Here is a 23,091-nt window from a genome sequence, read left to right as displayed (position 1 = left end):
GCATAAACCCTACAAAGCCACATCCCACGGTGCCCACACCCAAGGAATGCTGCGCACTCTTGAGAAGCCTCTATCTGGGCTGCCCTGACACAGGGTGTCCACAATCCTCAGACTCGTACACGCCCATGCCCACACTTCCACACACCCCAGGCACGCACAGCTCCCAGGTGCGCCGAACACCTCCGCCTAGCGCCACAGCCAGAAGCGCATCATAACCCCTGAGAAGGTGAAAGGCACCGAGCCAATGCGAGGACACACTGTCGGGGCAACGCCCCTCGCGCGAGCGCCACAAGCACCGCCTTCTGCGCGAGTCCAAGGCGTCATCTGTCCGGAACCCGCGACCCGCATTTTCTCGTAGCCTTTCCTGTAAACAGGAAGTGGCTCCGCTCGTGGAGGCCGCTTCCGGCCCGGGGTGGGCCGCCGTAATTAAGAACGGCAGCACGCTCGAGCCAATCGCAGAAGATGACTTGGCGAAAAGCCAATCGTGAGACGCAGCCGACGGAGCTGGAGGCGTGTCCAGAAGGCGGGACTTATGCAGCGCAGCCAACCACAAGGCGGACGAGGGAGGGCGGGGCGCGGCTGCTGACGGCTGGGCGGCGGCCGTCGGTGGAGCCGGCCGGTGGCGGCGTGATGCTACAGCTGCGGGACACAGTGGACTCGGCAGGCACGAGCCCCACGGCGGTGCTGGCGGCCGGCGAGGATGCGGGCGCCGGACGGCAGGGGGCGGGCACGCCGCTGCGCCAGACTCTGTGGCCGCTGAACGTCCACGACCCAACACGCCGCGCCCGCGTCAAGGAGTACTTCGTGTTCCGACCCGGCACTATCGAGCAGGCGGTGGAGGAGATCCGCGCCGTGGTACGGCCCGTGGAGGACGGCGAGATCCAGGGGGTGTGGCTGCTGACCGAGTAAGCCAGAGCGAGGGCGCTGTGGGGACACCGGGCGGAAGCGGGAGGTCGGGGCCCTTGGTGATGGGCGGTCTCTCTTCCCTCCAGGGTGGACCACTGGAACAACGAGAAGGAGCGGCTGGTGCTGGTCACCGACCAGTCTTTGCTCATCTGCAAATATGACTTCATCAGCCTTCAGTGTCAGCAGGTGGTCAGGGTGGCGCTCAGTGCAGTAGACACCATCTCCTGTGGAGAATTCCAGTTTCCTCCAAAGTCGCTCAACAAGTAGGTGCCCCAGCGAATCCTTAAGTAGTATTGTTCCACTCTCTTGTGAGGTAAAGGTCACAAGGAGGACCAGTAGAAAGGACCTTAAAGTAGAAGCTGGTGATTTCAGTGTGGCCTCTTGAAAGGGATGCTGGCACAGTTGGCCACTCTGCAGGCACTAAAATCCATTCATTTAAATACCGTTAAGATACTTGGAAGCAGAGCCCACTGTCAAAAGCTGTGTAGGGAATCTGGGAATTTTACCTCCAGCAGGAGGGAGACACAGGACATGTGCTCAGTAGTACTTAAAATCCGTTGCTAACAGCCACTCTTCAGGGGCTGGTTGGCTTGCTATAAAAGAATTATTTGAATAGGGACTCCACGAAGCGAATGGCTACAAACTTAAGCACCATTCAGTAACATTGAGAACAAACACGGCTGTAATTGGGCCGGGTTGAACTGTGTTACATAGGCGGTATACAAGACTCAGCATCACCAAGACATTGACTTGTTACACTTCGAAGGTGTGTGACATTGTTACACCAAGCCTCAGCTTCCCTGGCAATCCCTGAAACTTGGTGCAATGCCGTCTGTATTCCTGTGGTAAGCAAGGCTTTCTCCCCGTCCCCCATCAGGCGAGAAGGCTTTGGCGTTCGCATTCAGTGGGACAAGCAGAGCCGCCCTTCTTTCATCAACAGATGGAACCCCTGGTCTACAAACATGCCCTATGCCACCTTCATAGAACACCCAATGGCTGGCATGGATGAGAAGACAGCGTCTCTGTGCCATGTAAGCAGACCAAGGCCTGTGGTCCCTAGCAGTGACAGCTATAGGCCCCTAGAGTGTGAACCCTAAAAGTGCAGCTCCACAGTGGGAAGCTAGGTGGTGCTGTTTAGGAACAGGGAGTCCCCATCCCATTGCAGGATGCTCAGTCTGGATTGGGAGGTGAGCTTGCACACAGGATTGGTGAGGCTTGGCGAGGGCTGCTGGAGTACCAGGGAGGGGTGCTGAGGGGCACTGAGCACTGGACAGGTTACAGTAGGTCCGAGAAAGCCCTGTCACTTGGTGACATCATAGTCCAAATAAATTCCTCCATCTGTGATGCCGTCAGTCAGCATGTCTGTTAGCGCGTTAGTGCTTAGTGCCGTGCCACCTCAAAGCACGTGTGTCTGTAGAAAAGACTTACCGCCTGCTGTGCTGGCAGCACCTTGCCTCAGGCTGCCAAGTCCCTCGACTGCATCTTTAGAGATAGACTGGTACCCTCTAGACTGGACTTGAGGCAGGGAGGCAGGTCCCGTCATCCTGTTCACTCAGGATGAGCCACTTGATGACACAGCTTGTAGAACCCAGCCTGTCATCAGTGGTGTCATCAGTATGTGGTGTTTGGAAGGATTTGAACTTCTCAGAAGCCTCGTTTACCCGTGGAGTACTGTTGTCTTAGCTTGAGGGTAAGACTCCATGTTTATTCTCTCTTTAAAGTTGGAAAGCTTCAAGGCTCTCCTAATCCAAGCTGTCAAGAAAGCCCAGAAGGAAAGCCCACTGCCAGGGCAGGCGAACAACGTGCTGGTGCTGGACCGCCCTCTCCTCATCGAGACCTACGTGGGGCTGATGTCCTTCATTAACAATGAAGCCAAGCTGGGCTACTCCATGACCAGGGGCAAGATAGGCTTCTAGACAGCTGTGCCCCAGGAAACCAAGGTGGTGGGGACTCCGTGTGCCACCTGTCGACACCTACCGTGGCTGGAGGAACAAGGGCATTGTCCTGTTATGTGTCCAGTTAGAATAGTCAAGTGGACCGTGTATATTTAGTTGGATATTGGACACCTTGGCAACACGATCTCAGCCAGGCAGACTCGGCTGCCCCCATACCACTGTGTTCCTTCTGTAACACCATGCGCTCCCTCCTCCAGCATGCCAAGCACGGTGTACCCACCCACTTGTGCAGTGTTGACTGTTGAATACAGCAGAGTGCAGGGAGCGGCTTCCGCACATGCACACATTAACTCTCCCCGCCAAGTGCTCTATTTTAAAATTCAGTCCCCCCCTTTTTTTAAATGCTAACTATAATAACAGCCAGCAGACAGGTCACTAAGAAAGACAGTCTGCCTGGCCAGCTCCTAGTGAATATGCCTTTCTGTGAATGTTTGACTTAGGATCTCACTTTATAAATTAATGCAGGTTGTGGTAAGTAGCCCCTTCCGCGAGTCTTGGTGGTGGGTCTACATCATCCCGTCTCTGTTTAAAAGGGACTGATGAGCTGGGTTTCCAAGTGCATGCTTAGAGCAGCGAGCGCCCGGGAGCCTCGCTGAGCACCACTGAGCTTTGGCGCGCAGCCACATGCAGCTTGCCACTGTAGCTCTGGCCTTGCAAATACACTGTAGATGTCACTTTATACCTCTAGCTTTAAGTTAACCGGCATGGATGTGAGCAGAATGTCATGGCCTGTTCAAGAGGAAAGGTGACCTCAGATGCACCTGTCTTCAGCCTGTGCTTTTGTTCTAGTAAAGACAATTAAAACCAAATGGAGTTGCTCCTTTTTGAAGTTATTGTCACAAAAACAGGTGTGCCAAAGACTGTCTTGAGGCCTGAGGCTGCACCTGGCTGGCTGTGGACCCTTGCTAGCTCAGTCCTCCTTACAGAAACTCAGATGGCCACCAGTGTGGACATGCTGGTCTGTCTGCTTTCAAGGCACTTGTTAGAGATAGAGGCATGTTGGGTAGGCTGAGCACTTCCACTCTTCCTGGCAGGGACCCAGGCCTCCCTGCAGAACTTGCATGCAAGGCCAGAGAGACCTGTCCAACTGTTGTGGGATTCACAGCTCACATGGGGACAGGTGCAGACGTTGGGGCCTTGCAGCTGCAGGAGGGCTGACCGTCCACCCCTGTCCCACAGCATACTGACTGGAAGCGGCTCGGGAACAACAAAGGATGATAAGGCAGGTTGCTGTCATTACTTCAGGATACTCCATCCTCCCAAGACAGACCTTGGACCCCTGAGCTAAGGCCTTGAAGAAAAGGACCACCACTGTTCCAGGGATTAACAAATACCTATTTTACATGATAACTTTATACATATTTACAGAAAATTGGGCAGAATAGTCCATCCTGTCCAGAGAGCCTGTACAGCTGTTCCTCATATGGGGGTCTGCAGAGTCTGCTGCCTCAGTTTCCCTTCAGGTCCTAGGCATGCCATCCCGTTGTCCATAGGCTGTGCCCCTCTCCTTGGTCTCCAGGAAGCAAAGACAGAAGTGATCCTTACCAAGGAGGGCCAAGGAATCCCCACTTAAATGCCAGCACAGTCCAAGCACTGGAAAGTCACCTAGAGAGACAGGTGGCCAGAGGGTTAGGAAGTAGGACTTGTGGGGAGGGCGCCTGTGGATGAGGGAGGAGTCTGGTAACCCCAGGGCTGAAGACAAAGCCAGGAAAGCTTAGGGTGTAGGTTCCTGTCAGGGACACTCTAGGCAAGGCCCTGCAAGATATGGAGGGGCACCTTTCACAAATGCATGACATGGCAGATCAACCTGAGGCCAGCATATGCTGGACCACCATGTGCTGGCTTATGCTCACCTTCCCCGGGTACCTGCACCGACACACAGCCTGCTGGGGACCACAGGTACACCTTGCTTCCTCCTGTGCAGATGGCCAGCCTTGGTTGCCGTGGGTCCCACTGAAATGAGCGCACTGGAGACATATGCTCTAGGACCACAAACAGCTTCAGCTTCTGAATGTCCCAGATCCAGACAGCATTGGGGACATTGTCTGCAAGGAAGCAGAAAGAAGACACATGTGAGTGCTGGCCTCTGAAGCAAACCCTGCTGTTCTCTGGGACCAGCACCCAGAACAAAGGAAAGGCCGCCCAAGGCCACAACCCTTCTTTTTCCTGTGGTTTTTACATCTGTAGATGTAAAAAGTGCAAACAAGACAGCCCCCCCACTCCACTTGTTAGGGGATCTACATGAAGACCAAGCTGCACGTGTGCTACATGTAGGGGGCCTAGGTCCAGCTGGTGCCACTGGATCCCCTTCCCCTACCTGGGTTTAGTTGGGCCTCAGTGGGAGAGGATGTGCCTAGGTCTTGCTGGGGTGGTAACCAAGGGTGGGGGTGGGGAGTCGTCCTCTGAGGAGAGTGAGAGGGGACAATGGTGGGAAGGACTTGTAAGGGTGGGACTGGGAGGAGAGGAAGGAGGGGGCGCTGTGGTCAGGATATAAAGTAAATAAAAAAGACAAACTATCAAAAAGGCACGCACCCCCCAAAATGCAAATAAATCCAGAACCATAGAGGTCAGTGCTGGCCCTCTGTTCCTGCACAGTGAGGTAGGTGTGCAGGAGGGGGCAGTCAGGCAGCCAGGCAATGCTGTGCAGAATGTCTATTTCCACAGAAAATCAGGGAGAAGAGCACACAGCTGCCCCGAGCTGTTTCTCCATTATCTCTACTCTTGGTGTCAAGGGGCTGTGAACAGCGGACCCTGCCTATGAGTGTCACACTGACCATTTCTTGATGCCAGGAAGTAGCTGTCTGAGCTGAAAGCCAGCATCCCTACACCCATCCTGGGGTTCGCTCTGTCAGCTACCGGCTTCAGAGTCTGCAAGGAAACTGGTCCTGAGGCGATCTCATCTGCAACACCGACAGGGAGGAGGAGGACATGCTGAGGGCACGGGTCAAGGGGAGAGGGCAGAGAGAGAGGAAAGGAGTACAGGCTGCCTGCCTGCCGAGATGCATGCAAAGAACGGTTTGCCGGCTGGAAGGCTGAAGAGCACAGCTGTTGTTAAGAGGTTTAGTCACACGTCCCTAGGGGACAACAGTTCCAGGGCCTTCAGGGCCCCAAGTGGGGATAAGAGTGCAGTCAGGAGCTCCCAAGGAAGGGTATAAACCTGCTCAGGTCTGCTGTCTGAGCTACTCCCAGCTGCTTGGACATCTGGCCGTTCTAGCCGCTTCCAGCATCTCGGGGCACAGATGGTCCCCCTTTTCCAGCTGGGAGTCAGGGACTATCAACCAACAGATGCTTAAGTAAGTACATGGCACTGTGAGCAACCAAAACCCTGGCTGCCTGCCACCCTCCAAGCAGGCACGCCCTCAGAGACTACAGAGCAGGGAGGGAAGGCAGGCTTCCCAAGAGAGCACCTGTGATCTCTACGCTGCACACAGGAGGATCTCTACGCTGCACACAGGAGAACACCTGAGATCTCTCCGCTGCACACAGGAGAGCACCTGAGATCTCTACACTGCACACAGGAGAACACCTGTGATCTCTACGCTGCACACAGGAGAACACCTGTGATCTCTACGCTGCACACAGGAGAGCACCTGGGATCTTTATGCTGCACACAGGAGAGCACCTGAGATCTCTCCGCTGCACACAGGAGAGCACCTGAGATCTCTACGCTGCACACAGGAGAGCACCTGGGATCTCTCCGCTGCACACAGGAGAACACCTGGGATCTCTACGCTGCACACAGGAGAACACCTGGGATCTCTACGCTGCACACAGGAGAGCACCTGAGATCTCTACGCTGCACACAGGAGAGCACCTGGGATCTCTACACTGCACACAGGAGAACACCTGAGATCTCTACGCTGCACACAGGAGAGCATCTGAGATCTCTCTGCTGCGCACAGGAGAGCACCTGTGATCTCTACGCTGCACACAGGAGAGCACCTGGGATCTCTACGCTGCACACAGGAGAGCACCTGGGATCTCTACGCTGCACACAGGAGAGCACCTGGGATCTCTATGCTGCACACAGGAGAGCATCTGAGATCTCTACGCTGCACACAGGAGAGCACCTGGGATCTCTACGCTGCACACAGGAGAGCACCTGGGATCTCTACGCTGCACACAGGAGAACACCTGGGATCTCTACGCTGCACACAGGAGAGCACCTGAGATCTCTACGCTGCACACAGGAGAGCACCTGGGATCTCTACACTGCACACAGGAGAACACCTGAGATCTCTACGCTGCACACAGGAGAGCATCTGAGATCTCTCTGCTGCGCACAGGAGAGCACCTGAGATCTCTACGCTGCACACAGGAGAGCATCTGAGATCTCTCTGCTGCGCACAGGAGAGCACCTGTGATCTCTACGCTGCACACAGGAGAGCACCTGGGATCTCTACGCTGCACACAGGAGAACACCTGGGATCTCTACGCTGCACACAGGAGAGCACCTGAGATCTCTACGCTGCACACAGGAGAACACCTGAGATCTCTACGCTGCACACAGGAGAGCATCTGAGATCTCTCTGCTGCGCACAGGAGAGCACTTGAGATCTCTACGCTGCACACAGGAGAGCACCTGGGATCTCTACACTGCACACAGGAGAACACCTGAGATCTCTACGCTGCACACAGGAGAGCATCTGAGATCTCTCTGCTGCGCACAGGAGAGCACCTGAGATCTCTACGCTGCACACAGGAGAGCATCTGAGATCTCTCTGCTGCGCACAGGAGAGCACCTGTGATCTCTACGCTGCACACAGGAGAGCACCTGAGATCTCTACGCTGCACACAGGAGAGCATCTGAGATCTCTCTGCTGCGCACAGGAGAGCACCTGAGATCTCTACGCTGCACACAGGAGAGCACCTGGGATCTCTACGCTGCACACAGGAGAGCACCTGGGATCTCTACGCTGCACACAGGAGAGCACCTGGGATCTCTATGCTGCACACAGGAGAGCACCTGGGATCTCTACGCTGCACACAGGAGAACACCTGGGATCTCTACGCTGCACACAGGAGAGCACCTGGGATCTCTCCGCTGCACACAGGAGAGCACCTGGGATCTCTCCGCTGCACACAGGAGAGCACCTGGGATCTCTACGCTGCACACAGGAGAGCACCTGGGATCTCTACGCTGCACACAGGAGAGCACCTGGGATCTCTACGCTGCACACAGGAGAGCTCCTGGGATCTCTACGCTGCACACAGGAGAGCACCTGTGATCTCTACGCTGCACACAGGAGAGCACCTGGGATCTCTACGCTGCACACAGGAGAGCATCTGAGATCTCTATGATGCAGGATTGCCACCCCTTGTAAAAATCTCCCTGACCCAAACAAGCAGCCGCTGAGACCCATGTGGACAGAGGAGTCTCATCTAATAAAAAAAAAAAAAAAGTTTTCTCCCATGGAAGACACAGCCTTCTCCTGCTTACATTTGCTCTCTGAGGTCGAGAGGGCACCAGCCATTGCTCGGAGTGGTGGGAAGGACAGGTGGCCCAACCCCAGCTGGGAGATCTTCTCAGCTTCCTTATACACCACCTGAAAAACACGATGTGGCCATTAGCCAGTCTGTGCAAGAGCCAGGGAGCCCAGCGGGCTGTGGTCCAACTTAAGTGCCTGACACGGGGGTCTCTGGGAAGAGCAGCAGCCAGTCTGACCCTCTGCAGTGAAGGACAGCTCAGCTGCCACCTCAGTCCTGCTGGCCAGGCTGCCCACGTGGCTGTTCACATGGGAGACCAGGTCACACCTGTGCAGCAGTGGCCTGTGTGTGCACTGTCAGCGTGAGGGAGAAAAGCAGGCCGGGAGAGGACAGTGAGCGACAGCAAGGCTGTGGAGCGCAAATGGCTGGATCTTGGCACTTAGTGTGAATCTTAAAGGCCCGTATGTGGGGGAAGGCAGGTCATATTGGGACCTCTCGTCCTTCCTCTCGGTTTCCTGGCCAGAGCAGCTGTAGGTCAGCTCAACTCAGCTCAGCTCTGCCATTGGTCCCTACTACAACATGCTGCCCAAAATAAGTGGTGGATTGAAACCTCAGACATTAGGAGCCAAAACAAACCCGTTCTACTTTAACTTCAGGTTGATCCTGTCCCAAGTACTCTGTCGCAGTGACACGAGGCTCAGGCTAGCTCACTATTAGGTTAGGTAGGTACACCACAGTCCTAGGCAGAGATACTGCCATAACACACGGTGGAGACTTAGATGCACAGGCAAACATTGGCAGCCTGCTTGGCCGGCCTTGTCATCTCTAACCTGTGTTGCGGCCATGGTCAGCTACTGCTATTGGAGGAGCAGCCAGACTAAAGCCTACCCTTGCCCAGCTTCTCCTTCCTACAGGGTCCTGCTGACATAGGCTCTGGGGCAGCTAACTGAGCCCTGGGCTATGGCCCTGGCCCTTCCTTGTCCAAGGGAAGAAGAAATCTGTCCTTGGTCCAGACCACTGACAGAGGATAAGAGGACTCAACACTCCTGGGCTTCAGACTGTGCCTTCACCGCTGCACTTCCTGGTTCCTGGGCCTGGGCTGCCCACCTTCGTGTCGATCCACAGACCAGCTCTTCCGGCCCTCTCTGCTCGTCTGTGTGCTCTACTCTGGCAGGATGGCCCATGTCTCCCCAAGGATCTGCTGAGGACAGAGGTGCAGTCCACAGAGGAGCCTGGACTCCACATGCCCTTGACCAAGGAGGGGATGAGGGGCAGAACAGGGAAGACGACGTCACAGCAACTGAGGAAGGTCAAGGGCAGCTCACCGCACTGGAGAAGCCGCGGTGCCCAGGTGGAGGAGGACGCAGACTTACTGTCTTGGGATTATTAATGGCTGCAGGATGCCCAAACTCCGTGATCATCTTCCAGGTCACGTGATTTAGGAGGCGCACCTGGGAAGGAATGGTGAGAATGACTTGCGGGCAGCTCGCAGCCTGCCGGCATCCTGCCGCTCATGGAACTGGCCTACAGCTTATGGAGTTGGTGGCCTGCAGTGCCCCAAGCCACTCCCTACCTTTCCATCGTAGCTCCCAATGGCCAGGAACTGACTGCTGGGACTCCACGCCACAGACTTGATGCCCAGGGACCACTCATAGGCACAGTATGCTGACAGCAGGCGGCCGTCCAAGGAGTATAGCAGAACCTTGTACTGCAGGTGAGACATTTAGACGTGTCACGGGCCCCTGCGAGCAGCGCTTCCGCACCCAGCAGCTCACTGCACTGAGAGCACACAAGGTACCTGCAGGTGAACTCTCTTGAAAAAGGGTGCTGCTGGCCAAGTGCTATACCTCCAAGCAGGTGTCCCACGCTGCCAGCACACAGCCATTCGGGGCCCACTCGATCCCTGTGAGATCCTGGGTGTCTGTGTCAAAGTGCTTCCGGACAAGAGGAGACATGACAGTCTGAGAACATTTCCTTAGATAGGTGGTGTGCTTATTTTATAACATGCTCTTGGCTCCTGTGTCATTTTATGTGCAGCAACAGACAAGGTATCAGAGTGCTGTCCTGTGAGCGCACACAGTGTGCCAGCCCCTCTGGGCACGGCCTCGTCCCCTCATGCCATCCCCGTGGCACCTGTGCTGTTCTCCCCAGCCTTGCCTGGCAAGCCTCCCCAGTCGGCCCCTTCAGGTGTTCTCTAACACAGACACTGAAACGCATTTGTGGGCCTGAAGCTGTGGGTATGGATGGTGGATGCTCCGTGCCACAGCTCTGTGGCAATCTCCTCCCAGGGAGGAATTCCCTTACGCAAAGAAGAGGGTTCAAAGTCCATGTCAACATGCCAACTTCCAATGACCCCTGCCCCCTGGCCATAGAAACCCCATCATTCAGTCTACCCCAGGGCTTCGACAGCCTCTGGGATCATCAGGAACTCTGGTTTTACCCCACTTCCCAGCCAGCAGCAGAAAATGGCCCTACCCGGAGGAGCTGCCAGTCACTGCACACGAAGATGCTCACGTAATCTCTGCAGTCTCGCCTCTCCGCCAAGGCCAGGTAGCGGCCATCTCTGGTGAAAGTCAGTCCTGTGGGGAGAGAGGGTAAACTGGAACCAGAGTGTGGGAAAGCACCAGAGCTCGGCAGTGCGTTTTTAAAAGGGACAGGGAAGAGGACCGATCAAGAGAAGGGGACACTGTGACATGGGAAGCACTGTCATATGACAAGCACAGCCCTTAGCCCTCTTGCAGACAAGGAGAGGATTTATATAGAATCAGACCCAAGACCTGATCCTTAACCAGGCACAAATGTCACTTAGCGGGGGTGGTGGTGGGGGGTTGGGGTTCATATTTCACATAGGAAACGACAGGACACACCTGATGGTCAAAAACCAGCTTGCAGCTGCAAATGTGTGTGTGTGTGTGTGTGTGTGTGTGTGTGTGCGCGCGCGCGCGTGAGTGCGTGTGTGTGTGAGTGCATGTGTGCGTGAGTGCGTGCGCACGTGAGTGTGTGCAGCGGGTGTGTGCATGGGCAAGTGTGTGTGGGTGGTGGTGGTGCATGTGTGTGAATCCGTGGCAAGGGTACGTATGAGGGTTAGGAGGACAACCCTGGGTGTCTATCCCCATCCACCTTGCTTGCAGCAGACCTTTTATTTGCAACTGTACAAGCCAGGCTAGCTGGCCTGCGAGCTCTGGGATTCTCAGTCTCCACCTCCCGTCTTGATGTGGGAGCACTAGGATCAGACTTCTGCTGCTGTGTCTGGCCCTTCTTGTAGGTCTGGAGATTTGAACTCATGTCCTCCTGCTTGCACAACAAGCACTTCATACCCTGAGCCAGCTCTGCTACTGCATTTCGTTTTTGCTTTTAGATTTATTTTATTATTTTTAATAGTGGACGTATGTATCTGTATCTGTGCACAGCCTGCAGGGGGCCTGCTGAGGACGGCAGAGCCCCTTCCTGTTGGAGCTGAAGTTAGAGGCAGTTGTGAGCCTCCTGGCCTGGGGGCTGGGCCTTGAACTAGAGTCCTCTGGAAGAGCAGCACATGCTCTTAAGTGCTAAGCCATTGTCTGAACTTGTCATTTCAAATAACTAACATTAAAATGAATATTCAGGAATATCTACTTAAAAACATTAAGCAATTTTTGCCAGGCCTGCATTAGTGTAAAAAGCCTGAGGTCAAGGCCTCAAGAATGACAAGAACAGGGGGCTGGAGAGATGGCTCAGTGGTTAAGAGCACTGACTGCTCTTCCAGAGGTCCTGAGTTCAAATCCCAGCAACCACATGGTGGCTCACAACCATCTGTAATGGTATTTGATGCCCTCTTCTGGTGTGTCTGAAGATGGCTACAGTGTACTCATATAAATTAAAAATAAATAACAAAATCAAGAAAACAAAACAAAACAAAAAAACAACAAGAACAACTTCAAATGACAGACTAGAGGAACACCTTCACCCAGAACCAGCAGAACCAGACGTTCTTTAGATACAGTAACACCTAAGACCACAACAGACCTACAGTGCCTTTCTGTCCAACGTGATCTGTAAATCCTGTAACAACAAAGCAAAGAGGAGCACACCCACTGTGTGCCCCACACCCACTGTGTGCCCCACATCTACTGTGTGCCCCTCTAAAGTTGGTACTTTCTGGGTTCAAGGGCAGGCAGCACGACCACCCGCCATGCATTCAGCCCAGCCTTCCTCCTCCTCCCGGGGCAGTGAGGTTCAAATGGAAGGAAGGGGCTCCTTTGTCCTCTCCCTGTTCTGGGTGCTCAGAGGTGATGCCAGACAGATGTCATCCCCTGACAGAAGACCTAGTAAGCTGAGCTGGCATGGCTCACTGGTTAAAGACTTGTGTGGCTTTTCCAGAAAACTGACGCCAGAACCCAAAACTGTAGCTTCGACTTGCATTCACATTACCCATACACACAGGTGCACAAATGCACACACACACTCACAGATGCACATACACATGCATGCACACACGCATGCACACGCCTTAAAAATAAATCTTAACTAAAAAAAAAGTTAGTGAAAAAATGCTGACAGCTAGGCAAGCTCTACCAAACTCTAATGGAAACAGTGTCTGTCTGTCTGTCTGAATGGAGATAAAGGGTCTCCTCCCAGGACAATTTCTATCTACTTTCCACAGCTCCTGTTATCAAGGAAATGCATGGAGGGAATCTCACAGAGACACAGGGAGGGGGTGGCCAGTGATGGAGGCTGGGAAGAGGGGGTGGCCAGTGATGGAGGCTGGGGGAGGGGGTGGCCAGTGATGGAGGCTGGGGGAGGGGGTGCCCAGTGATGGAGGCTGGGGGAGGGGTACACAGTGATGGAGGCTGGGGTGAGGGGGTGGCCAGTGATGGAGGCTGGGGTGAGGGGGTGGCCAGTGATGGAGGCTGGGGGGAGGGGGTGGCCAGTGATGGAGGCTGGGGGGGAGGGGTACACAGTGATGGAGGCTGGGGGAGGGGGTGCCCAGGGATGGAGGCTGGGGGAGGGGGTGCCCAGGGATGGAGGCTGGGGGGAGGGGGTGCCCAGTGATGGAGGCTGGGGGGAGGGGTGCACAGTGATGGAGGCTGGGGGGGAGGGGTGCCCAGGGATGGAGGCTGGGGGAGGGGTACACAGTGATGGAGGCTGGGGGAGGGGGTGGCCAGTGATGGAGGCTGGGGGGAGGGGGTGGCCAGTGATGGAGGCTGGGGGGAGGGGGTGGCCAGTGATGGAGGCTAGGGGAGGGGTGCCCAGTGATGGAGGCTGGGGGGAGGGGTGCTGCTGCTGTGGCTCCTTCATTCACACTCCCTGACAGTTAGGAGACTGTATAGGGCAGACTCACCCTGCTGGCAGGCTTTGGGGTACTTGATGTAAGATACAGACTTGGTGCACAGGGACCAGACGGTTATTCGCAGCTGCCAGGGGGAAAGGGAGAGAAGGGATTAGGAAGCTTCCCATCTTTGCAAAGACCCTTAAAGCTGGAGAGGATAAAATGGACCACACTGTACACTCACATGAAGTTTACTTCAGTACACAAAGCAGCCATGAGAGCAGACTGTCACCAATCACCAGGTGACAACTGAGCCCACAGTGTGGGGCTGGGGAGATCTCAGGGGAAGCCTTACTGCTCAAGGGAGGAGTGAGTCTGGAGCCCCAGCCCTCCTGCCCATGCCAGGGGGTGTGGTGGCCTGCCTATGATCCCAGCCACAGGCAAGCTGCACTAGCAGAACTGGAGAGCGCTGGGTTCAAGTGACAGACATACAAGACTCAAAATACAAGGTGGAGAGTAACTGAGACCTCAACATCCACACATGTGAGCTCACACACACACCCAACATCCACAACACGTGAGCTCACACACACACCCAACATCCACAACACATGAGCTCGCACACGCAGGAGCACACACTCCCAACAATTTCAAAACACCCACGATGCAATGTCTCTTTAGTGCTCCTAGATTGGCAGCCATTTCAAATCCTGATGTAAATCCTCGGGAAGCTGCACACATCCCTCCACACCAGGCGGGCGGGAGCCTCTGCCACCACAAGTGTGTAGGAAAGGCCAAGGCCACAGGGTTCCTCACAACTCAGGTACCCAGAGCAGATGTAGCTGAGTGTGCTCCAGCAAGCCTTTCCTTACAAGGACGAGACAGCACCTACGCCTCCAGGAGGGGTAATGTACAGTATACCTGAGTAATCTGTGAACTGCTGAAAACCACACAGCGTCATAAGCATCAGGACCCCAAGACTCTCCAAAAAAGGAGAAAATGGCCTGTGCAATGCAGCCAAAGGTGCCCTCTGGAAGCCAGCAGGCTCTCAAGGCTGTAGGTGCTCTAGGAAGTGAGTGGAAGTGTCTTCCTTGGATCAGGCACCAGCAACACAATTCAACTGTCGTCTTCTTGTCTCATGGGAGGCAGGCCTCCCTCATATGGACTTCCCGCCTCCAGAAGGGTGCACAGTGATCTAACTGTCCTAACGTCTGGCTCTAAGCACGTGTCCACTCTCGAATCCGTCATGTTCACAGGGTCACCTCCTGGTCACCAAGCATGGCTGGTGGTAAAGGAAGTCGGTGGGACTTTTAAAAAGCTAAAATCTACAATCTGGGGATAAGGTAGGGCTGGTGACTACTTTAATCCCAGCAGTCAAGAAGCAGGGGCAGGCAGCTCTCTGAGTTTGAGGCGAGCCTTGTTACATGGTAAGCTCCAGGCCAGTGAGATCTTGTCTCAATACAACAAAAAGGGTGGGGACATTTTCAGGGTCCCCTTGCTATGACATATTCCTCCTCACAGGACACTGACGTTCACTTTGATGCCACAGGCACAGTGGCTATGACTAGCAGGAGGTTAACAGTGTCCCCAGGCAGTCTGTACAGTCTGCTCTCTGTTCAAATGCCCTTTTCAGTTCCATTTCAGTGTGTGTAACACTGAACAGAAGTCATTAAAAATGGTCCATAAACTTTACAGAGGGTAAACTTTGGGCCATTAACTGAGGGGCTGAGTTCAAGTCCATGAGATCTGGAAGCTGAACCATGGTCTGCAGAACTCCATAAGCATAAAGACTGCTGGCCAAAGCTGTCTAGAAAACACCCAAATAGGCCTCCAAAATGGCCGGGCCACATGTCCCTTTAAGAGGTTAGCATAAGCACTGCAGAGACCTGGTCCAGCCCCCTGCCTCTAACCCTTTTCTTTGTTTACACTGACTGTGCAGCAGGAGCATGCGTATGAGCACAACGTTCACAAGTTGTTCTCGCCCTCCACCACGTGCATTCGCGGGATCGAAGTCTGGTGGCCAGGCTTGGTAGCAAGAACCCTATCCACTGAACCATCTTGCCAACCCCTTTAATGTCCGATTTTTCTTTAAAATAGGATTTAAAAAATTCTACTGTTTATGAACTCTGACCTGAATACTGCTCCAGAACCCAGACTTTCACATTCCCAGGTTATTTTAGGCAGAGAACAGAATGGGCTACATTTGGCCAGCTTACGTGGAACTCCGTTGTATTCAGAATGTGGCGGCCGTCTGGACTCCAGCAGGAAGCGACCAGCCCTGCAGAGCCCTCGTCGATCTTGCAGTGCCATTCTGGCTGCTCCAGTGACCAGACCTTGATTCATAAAAGAGACACAGGATTGCAAACTGGCTGCGCCATGCAGGAAGGCTCCCTGAGGCAGAGGATATACCATCTCACTTCAGGTCATCCAGTGGCTACAAGCCGCACTTCTTGGTGACTTCACTGCATTGCATCTTTGAAGGGTCTGCTCACGTCCCCATTCCTATGACCTCATTTAGCTAGGCTTAGTGAAGAACTAAACAGTGCCTTCTAGAACCTAGAACTTTCTAGAACCCTGTCCAAGTTACTGCACTGCCACTGCCAAGACCTCCACTCTGAAAGAGCATGCTCAGAGACTAAGGACAAGTTACTGTTTTGGTGTTTGTTTGTTTTTCCACATCAGAAGTATTTGGATAAACTATTAGAGAGCATTACACTTTAAAAGAAAGCAACTCGGGCTGGAGAGCTGCCTCAGCACTGACTGCTCTTCCAGAGGACCCGGTTCAATCCCCAGCCCCCGTACGGCAGCTCACAACTGTCTGTATCTTCCAGATCTGACGCCCTCACAGATATACATGCGGATAAAACACCAATGCACATAAAATAAATTATATATATAAAACAAGAAAGCGACGCTGAGCCTCACTGTATTTCCCCCTAAACCTGAAAGAAGGTTGCAAAACCCAACTCCTTCCTAGTTACACTTCTGGGAATGTTTCCTAACTCTAGTTCTGCTACAGTAACAGAGTCAGACCCGTTAGTTATACATGCCCCTGACTGCAGGCACCTCATCCACACACGGGACACACATACATGCCCCTGAGTGCAGGCACCTCATCCACACACGGGACACACGTACATGCCCCTGAGTGCAGGCACCTCATCCACACACGGGACACACGTACATGCCCCTGAGTGCAGGTACCTCATCCACACACGGGACACACGTACATGCGTCTTATGTATATGCGGCAAGTGCCTGCCTACACACATCACATACCTAAGTGGCACACGCCTGCACAAGGTCCACAGACATGTAGCGCCCATCTGTACACCACTGATACATGGTACCCACCTGCACAATCCCCCGTCTGTACATGGCACACAGAATGAAGAGGGAGTCTGCTGACCACTCTATGTGCTGGATCTGGTCCAGGCATGTATACAACTGAAGGATCTGAAGGGTCGTCACATCCCGGACCACTAACCGGTACTGGACACAGGAAGCCTAAAGAGTGAGGAAGGGATAGTATCTCCTCTAGGGCAGGGAGCCTTGTCTTGGCCGCCATCTCCTTCCCTCCTGTTTCGTGTGGACCAATACTTAATGAGGCTCATTGCAAAATGAGTTAGAAAAAAATAAAAGTTGGAGCACAAAAAAAATTAAAAGTTCCATACTGTATACAATAACTAAATTATCATACTGTAACCTACAAATCTATACAAGTAAATTTAATGAAAAAAATTACTGACCAGGTGGTGGTGGCTCACACCTTCAATCCCAGCACTCAGGAGGCAGAGGCAGGCAGATCCCTGAGTTTGAGGCCAGCCAACTGTACAAAGTAAATTCCAGGACGGCCGGGGTTACACAAAGAAACTCTGTCTCAAAAAAGCCAGTGTGTGTGTGTGTGTGTGTGTGTGTGTGTGTGTGTGTGTGTGTGTGTGTGAGAGAGAGAGAGAGAGAAAGAGAGAGAGAGAGATGGTACTCACTTGTAATCACTGCACTGGGAGCTACTTTCTGAGTGTGAGGTCAGTTTTGTATATTATACCATATTCTAAATGCCAAGAACTTAACACTTGCCTCAGAAACAAGTGTGGACGCACAAAAGCCACATAAAACTGTGTACACCTGCTTAGAATCCTAGGTCCTACGAGGAGGCAGAGGGGACGCAGAGGCAGGTGCATGTGGGCCAGCTGGCCTGGTGTGTGCAGTGAAGTACGCATTGCACCTTGTCTCAAACAAGGTAGAAGGTAGGGAATAGCCCTGGGGGTTGTCCTCTGCCCTCTACATGTATGTTGTGGCACCCGCACACAGACACACTGACACACACTGACACACACACATGCCTATGGTGCACACATGGACATTTTTGGGGTTTTTTTTGTTTTTTTTTTTAAATGAAGCCACATTTGTCTTCTGTGGAAAGAGAGAAGGAGGACAAGTGCAGATCAGAACAAGGACCTATCAGAGGACTTGTATTTTCACATTTAAGAGTTTAGTGAGCTGTGACAAGTTACAATGGATTCCTTAGGAACCACTAAAGACATGGACATTGGAAACATGGACTTGCTCTGCCCAGGATTTAAGGCAAAGACTTTAAAGAGACAATTCTCAAGGGTTTCACAATATTTTCACGAGTGGGCAAATATCAGATAACTAAATGCAACTTCTTTGCTGTTCACTAAAACTTTCAGGACAGTAAAGCAACCCTAATCTCTGGAGGCATTTGGAAAAAGGTAAAATGTATCAATGTGTGCATGGAAGTACTTTCTCTGCTAAGCCGCCTCTATCCTGACACTTTCTACATTGTTAGGATGATACATAAGGAGGGGAAAGGATGTCTCAAGGCCTGAACAACACAGCAGGAATGAGAGCTAAGAATCAACATGGCCAGGCATGGTGGCATGCTCTGTTAATCCCAGCACTCTGGAGGCAGAAGAGGGCAGGTCTCTGAGTTCAAGGACAACCTGGTCTACGGACTGAGTTCCAGGACAGCCAGAGCTACAGAGAAACCGTGTCATTCATTCATTCACTGATTCATTCATTCATTCATGAATGGCACCCGTCAGTTAAAAGAGAATGATAGATTAATGAAAGGAAGCTTGTTAAAAATTAGGATTGCATTTGTATGTGAGAAGGGTCAGGCACTAGTCGAGGCTTATGTGGAGGTCAGAGGACAACATGAAAGAGACAGTTCTCTCCTTCCATTATTTGGGTCCTGGAGATGGGACTCAGGTCGTCAGGCTTGGTGGCAGGTACCGTTACTAGCCAAGCTACCCGACTGGCAGGGAACCACAGTCTTTATAAGACATGAGTTTTTCCTGATGGCTTCCTAACGTCAAGCGTCTGCCTACTGCGAATGCACAATGGTCGTATTGGTGTATTTTGAAACCTCAAATACAAACACTCATCTGAGCACTGTCCTGTCACCCAAAGAGTGGACAGCTAACATCCAACCCTGGCACTGAAAGTTATTTAAACCATCTGCATGTGATGGAGGAGAGGTCGTGAGTTTCACAAAGGAGGCAACCGTTCAACCAGCTCACCGGCGAGAAAACATACAAAATAACAATGAGCTGCCGTCCCCTGTGCCCTCAAATGTGTGAAAGCAGCGTCACCTTATCCAACTCTGATGAAGGGAAACTGGAGCCGGGTGCCTGGCACCCACCCAGCTCGGGCCACCTGCTCCAGGTCCTCCTTCCTTACCCTGACCACCTGCCAGAATAGCAACCCCACCTCCATCCCCCCTCTGCCCAGGCCACCTGCTCCACCCTAGTCACCTGCCTGGGTCCCTCTCCTGCTTCAGGTTCGTTTTCCCTGATCATCTGGTTCTCTCTCGTCCAGGCCGAAACCCCTCCGCCTGCCCCAACTCCCCACCTCCAAGTTCGGCCCGAGTCACACACACCCCCCACCGCCCCGGCCGCCCAGCTCGGGCCCCCTTCCCTCCCCGCTTCCACCCGCCCCAGACCCCTGCACGTGTCGCGCGCCCACGCTGAGGTTCCGCCCCGCGCGCCGCGGCTCACCAGGTACTTGCCGTCCGGGGAGAACCTGCAGAGCAGGCCCGAGAGCTTGAATGACTCTGAGAAGTTCATGGCCACCGCCAGCCGGGGCCAGCCAGGCCCAGAGGTACCTCCCGCAACCGCCGCGGGCAGCGGCCGGAAGTACGGGGGCGGAAGCGAGCAGCAGCCAATGGGAACTTCGAGCGGCCGCGCGGCATTATGGGGCGGGAAGTCCGAGCTCGCGTCTTAAAGGGGCCGAGCGCCTTTGAGCCGTAGAGGATCTCGGAGCAAGCCGCGAAACGGAAGGCTAAATTCTGACTATAGATGAATCACAATATAAGTATGTTCCCAAATGTTACCTGAGACATACTTAGAATAAAATACTCCCTTATCTGAAATTGAGATGTAACTAGACGTCTGTACGTGTGAACATACATTTATTTACATTAAATACGTACCTATGTGTAAGTATATAGTCGTATTTCGTATACGCCTCTTTAGTATAGAGCAAGTTTTTGTTACAGGGCTGGGAGTGCAGCTCAGTTGGCAGAGTGCTTGCTTAGCGTACATGAATCCCAGGTTTTGGTCCGCAGCGCCGCATAAACCCCCGCACGATTTGTGCACACTTTAAAAAAATTCCTACACCCGAAGAAGCCAGAGGTGCAAATGTTCAAGGTCATCCTCCGCTACCTATAGAGTTGGAGGCCATGCTAGTCTATGTGAGACCCTTTCTCAAACAGGATAAAGCAAAGCATACTGTTTGTTACAATTTATTTTTCACGAATAAGTATAAATACAGGTTTGCTCTGAGGTTTTCCTGAGAGTGACCACCTACAGCGTAACCTCTTGACGTTCAGGTGCCTCTCAGGTCTGTGGAGGAACGAATTCGAAGGCATGTGGATCACGTGGGTCGCCTCACCTTCCAGGAGGGTTAGAGTGTGGACTTGATTCGGGCGTGTGACGGGGTACCCGGGACGGCAGCCCTGCTGGGCATCTGTGGGACACAGCATTATCTGGGCTTCAGATCCGGCTCGCTCCCAAAGTGCTCAGCTCACGAAGCACCCCGAGTCCTGCGTCCCACAGGGCTCCCCATTCCCATCTCATTCGGGAGGTTGGATGTTCCCGTCTGCACCCAGCGCTTCCGGGGACCACTTTAACGCTCAGCCTCTGTCATGGGTGCTGGGTCCCGAATTCTGAAAGACCCGGACATGGTATTGCTCGGTCCACCTCATAGCTCCGAGCTTTTTCCACACCGCTGCTACTGACTTCCACGGGTGGATGGACGGATGGATGGACGGACGGACGGACGGACGGATGGATGGATGGATGGATGACGGTGCTTGCGCCGTTCGGAGAGAACCTGAGGAGTGGCGTGCTGTTTCTATTCCCCACCAGTCTCAAACTCTTGCTTGGTGTTCATCTTTATCCCCCAACCCGCAGCTTGCAAATAATCACTCCTCCTAGCAATTGGCCTGGCGCCAGGTCAGGTTTTTGAGTGCGAGGGAGATCCGGTCTGCACCAGCCCACCTCTCTTGCAACGCCACTAGCGGCACTAAAACGACTTCCAGGGATTGTGGGAACACTTGGGCAAGGGCCACCCTACAGAGCCGCTAAGGGGTCCCACAAGGACGCAACTCCTTCCGTGTGCCAGACTAAGGGCCTGCGTGCTAGATGAGGGCACGCGGGACAACTTACTTGCCCAGCGGATAGATGGCGGGTGGTGCAGTAGACATCTCTAGCCAGAATCCCCTGACTAACCCCGAGCCGCTCTGTGTGCGCAGTTGGTCATCCGTTGGGTATCGCCTAGGACACCAACACCATCCCGGTGCACTTTCGCAACCCAAGAAAAGACTGATACCCTGGGCTAGGAGATCCCGGACTGCGGGTCGTGGCCCCCGAGCTGTGAGTCCAGGAAACTCAACTTCTGGCTGCAGTTTTAAGAGTCGAACCCAGAGGGTCTGCACTTGACCCTCTTTCCAGGCGGGCTGTGGTCTCCGCCAAGCAAATCCAGGGGGCTTCGAGCCGTTCTCAGAGGAAGAGCCCCGCTGATGCTGGCCGAACCACAACGGTTCTCCTCCGGGGACTTCAGGGTTCAGTTTCGGTCGGTCCTCCAGATTCTTTCAGGCCTGGGCGAGCCATGGAAGAGGCGCAGCCACCACGCCAAGTGCACTCCTGCCCTGCCTGTGTTGCAGGCTCAGGGCAGTAGGGGGCAGCGAGCGGGATCGGGGTAGATGGGCGTCTGGGAAGAAGGCGGAGAGAGTCAGAGGGAGTCCAGGGCGTCCGGCGCCCTGTGCCCACCCCCTCGGCGCCTGCGCACCCTTCCTGGCGCCCCGAGCCCCGCCAAAGGTCTGGGTCCCATCCCGCTTTGCCCAAGCCTGGGGCAACTAGCGTACGGCCTCGCGGAGGAGATCCCGCTGGGGCTCGCTGGGCGACGCGCGCCAAGCAGAGGCGGGAGGAGCAGAGCCCGGACCCCGACTCGGGCAGAGCCAGCTGGGGAGGCGGGGCGCGCGTGGGAGCCCGGGGCCCCGGCGGCCGGCCCTCCTCCCGCCACGGCTGAGTGCCCGCGCTGCCTTCCCGCCGGTCCGCCGAGAAAGGCGCTAAGCCTGCGCCAGCCCCCTCGCCGCCGCCTCCCTGCCCCACGCCCATATAACCCGCCGTCCCGCAGCCCGCCCCTCAGCCCAGAGAGGAGGCAGCGCTGCAGCCCAGCCCTTGGCGACGCCGACGCCCGGCCCGGAGCAGGTAGGCAGCGCTGGGACCCGAGCAAGCGCCAGGAATCTCGCTCGAGGCTCCGAGGCTGGGGTTAGGGTGAGCGGCAGCCCGGGTGCTAGCCGCATGAACGGCCCCAGGGACCCCGCGTCAGTGGCAGGAGGGGCCCGAGTGGAGCTAGGAGTAGATGCAGTTGGCGCCTTGGCAACCCATGGACATGCCTCTTACCCATACTGTCCACCACAGGTGACAAGGGATCGCCATCCCCGGAGATGCTAGAGCTCAGGTCTGGTGCGAGGGGAAGTTGGGAGATGCGTGGGTATCCTACCTTACAAGGAATGCAAATCCCGACATCTGTAAGGCTGAAGGCCTTTCAGGTCCTGCCATGGAAGCAGATTAAAAGAGAGGAAAGCCAGCTAGAGCCCGACCTTTATGCTGGTCCCAAGGTGTGGGTTCCTGGTGGATTACTGCTCACCTGCTTCCCTAGTTTTCCAAGTAGAGAACCCTGGCTGCCCGCGCTCTCTCCTAGACCCGGCAGTTGCTACCTTCTCACTCTTGAGAGATGAGCACATCTGTAGGCACCTGTGCGCTCTCTCTCTCTCTCTCTCTCTCTCTCTCTCTCTCTCTCTCTCTCTCTCTCTCTCTCTCTCTGTGTGTGTGTGTGTGTGTGTGTGTGTGTGTGTGTGTGTGTGTATGGGAGGGGGGGGGGACTCAGGAAAACAGCGCTGACTTCTGAGCCCTGGGACACTTGGTTTCCTAAATGTGCTGAGGTCTGTTTATTAATTAACTGGGCACTTGGGATCTGGGTCACAACAATATTTGGGGGAAGGTTGCTGTTGTCTTTTCCTCATTTAAA

The 23,091-nt window shown here is 54.2% G+C and overlaps 3 protein-coding genes across 6 annotated transcripts in view; 2 read left to right on the top strand and 1 right to left on the bottom strand.

Annotated features, from left to right (window-relative positions):
• The first annotated feature begins 462 nt into the window (after positions 1-462).
• Positions 463-3,670, top strand: Tprg1l (tumor protein p63 regulated 1-like). 2 transcript variants are annotated; one of them, NM_001110318.2, is made up of 4 exons: positions 463-905; positions 993-1,169; positions 1,784-1,937; positions 2,628-3,670. In NM_001110318.2, the coding sequence occupies exons 1-4, from the start codon at positions 631-633 to the stop codon at positions 2,820-2,822; spliced, it is 801 nt and encodes a 266-aa protein (NP_001103788.1). In that variant the 5' UTR covers positions 463-630; the 3' UTR covers positions 2,823-3,670. The 2 variants fall into 2 exon arrangements, with proteins under 2 accessions (NP_001103788.1, NP_001258014.1); NM_001271085.1 differs by lacking the exon at positions 1,784-1,937.
• A 505-nt stretch (positions 3,671-4,175) lies between these two features.
• Positions 4,176-19,709, bottom strand: Wrap73 (WD repeat containing, antisense to TP73). Of its 3 annotated transcripts, NM_001014262.1 has the most exons (12): positions 19,554-19,646; positions 16,888-17,040; positions 15,750-15,866; positions 13,606-13,678; positions 10,764-10,867; positions 10,136-10,222; positions 9,862-9,996; positions 9,662-9,739; positions 8,302-8,407; positions 5,636-5,761; positions 4,715-4,906; positions 4,176-4,466 (listed from the first exon to the last, which is right to left on the bottom strand). In NM_001014262.1, the coding sequence occupies exons 1-12, from the start codon at positions 19,620-19,622 to the stop codon at positions 4,321-4,323; spliced, it is 1,386 nt and encodes a 461-aa protein (NP_001014284.1). In that variant the 5' UTR covers positions 19,623-19,646; the 3' UTR covers positions 4,176-4,320. The 3 variants fall into 3 exon arrangements, 2 of the variants coding, with proteins under 2 accessions (NP_001014284.1, XP_063144213.1); XM_063288143.1 differs by lacking the exon at positions 5,636-5,761 and having other exon boundaries at positions 19,554-19,709; XR_005504510.1 differs by lacking the exons at positions 4,176-4,466; positions 4,715-4,906; positions 5,636-5,761 and adding an exon at positions 9,396-9,486 and having other exon boundaries at positions 19,554-19,709.
• A 462-nt stretch (positions 19,710-20,171) lies between these two features.
• The window catches only part of Tp73 (tumor protein p73), an 84,275-nt gene continuing 81,355 nt past the window's right edge, over positions 20,172-23,091 (top strand). Inside the window, exon 1 of the mRNA XM_039110454.2 lies at positions 20,172-22,268. The gene's annotated coding sequence lies outside the window, so the exon portion shown is untranslated. The remainder of the gene's footprint in view (positions 22,269-23,091) is intronic.

This window comes from Rattus norvegicus, chromosome 5 (genome assembly GCF_036323735.1).
Source record: "Rattus norvegicus strain BN/NHsdMcwi chromosome 5, GRCr8, whole genome shotgun sequence".
Classification (NCBI taxonomy): domain Eukaryota; kingdom Metazoa; phylum Chordata; class Mammalia; order Rodentia; family Muridae; genus Rattus; species Rattus norvegicus.
This window is presented reverse-complemented; position numbering and strand designations above follow the sequence as displayed.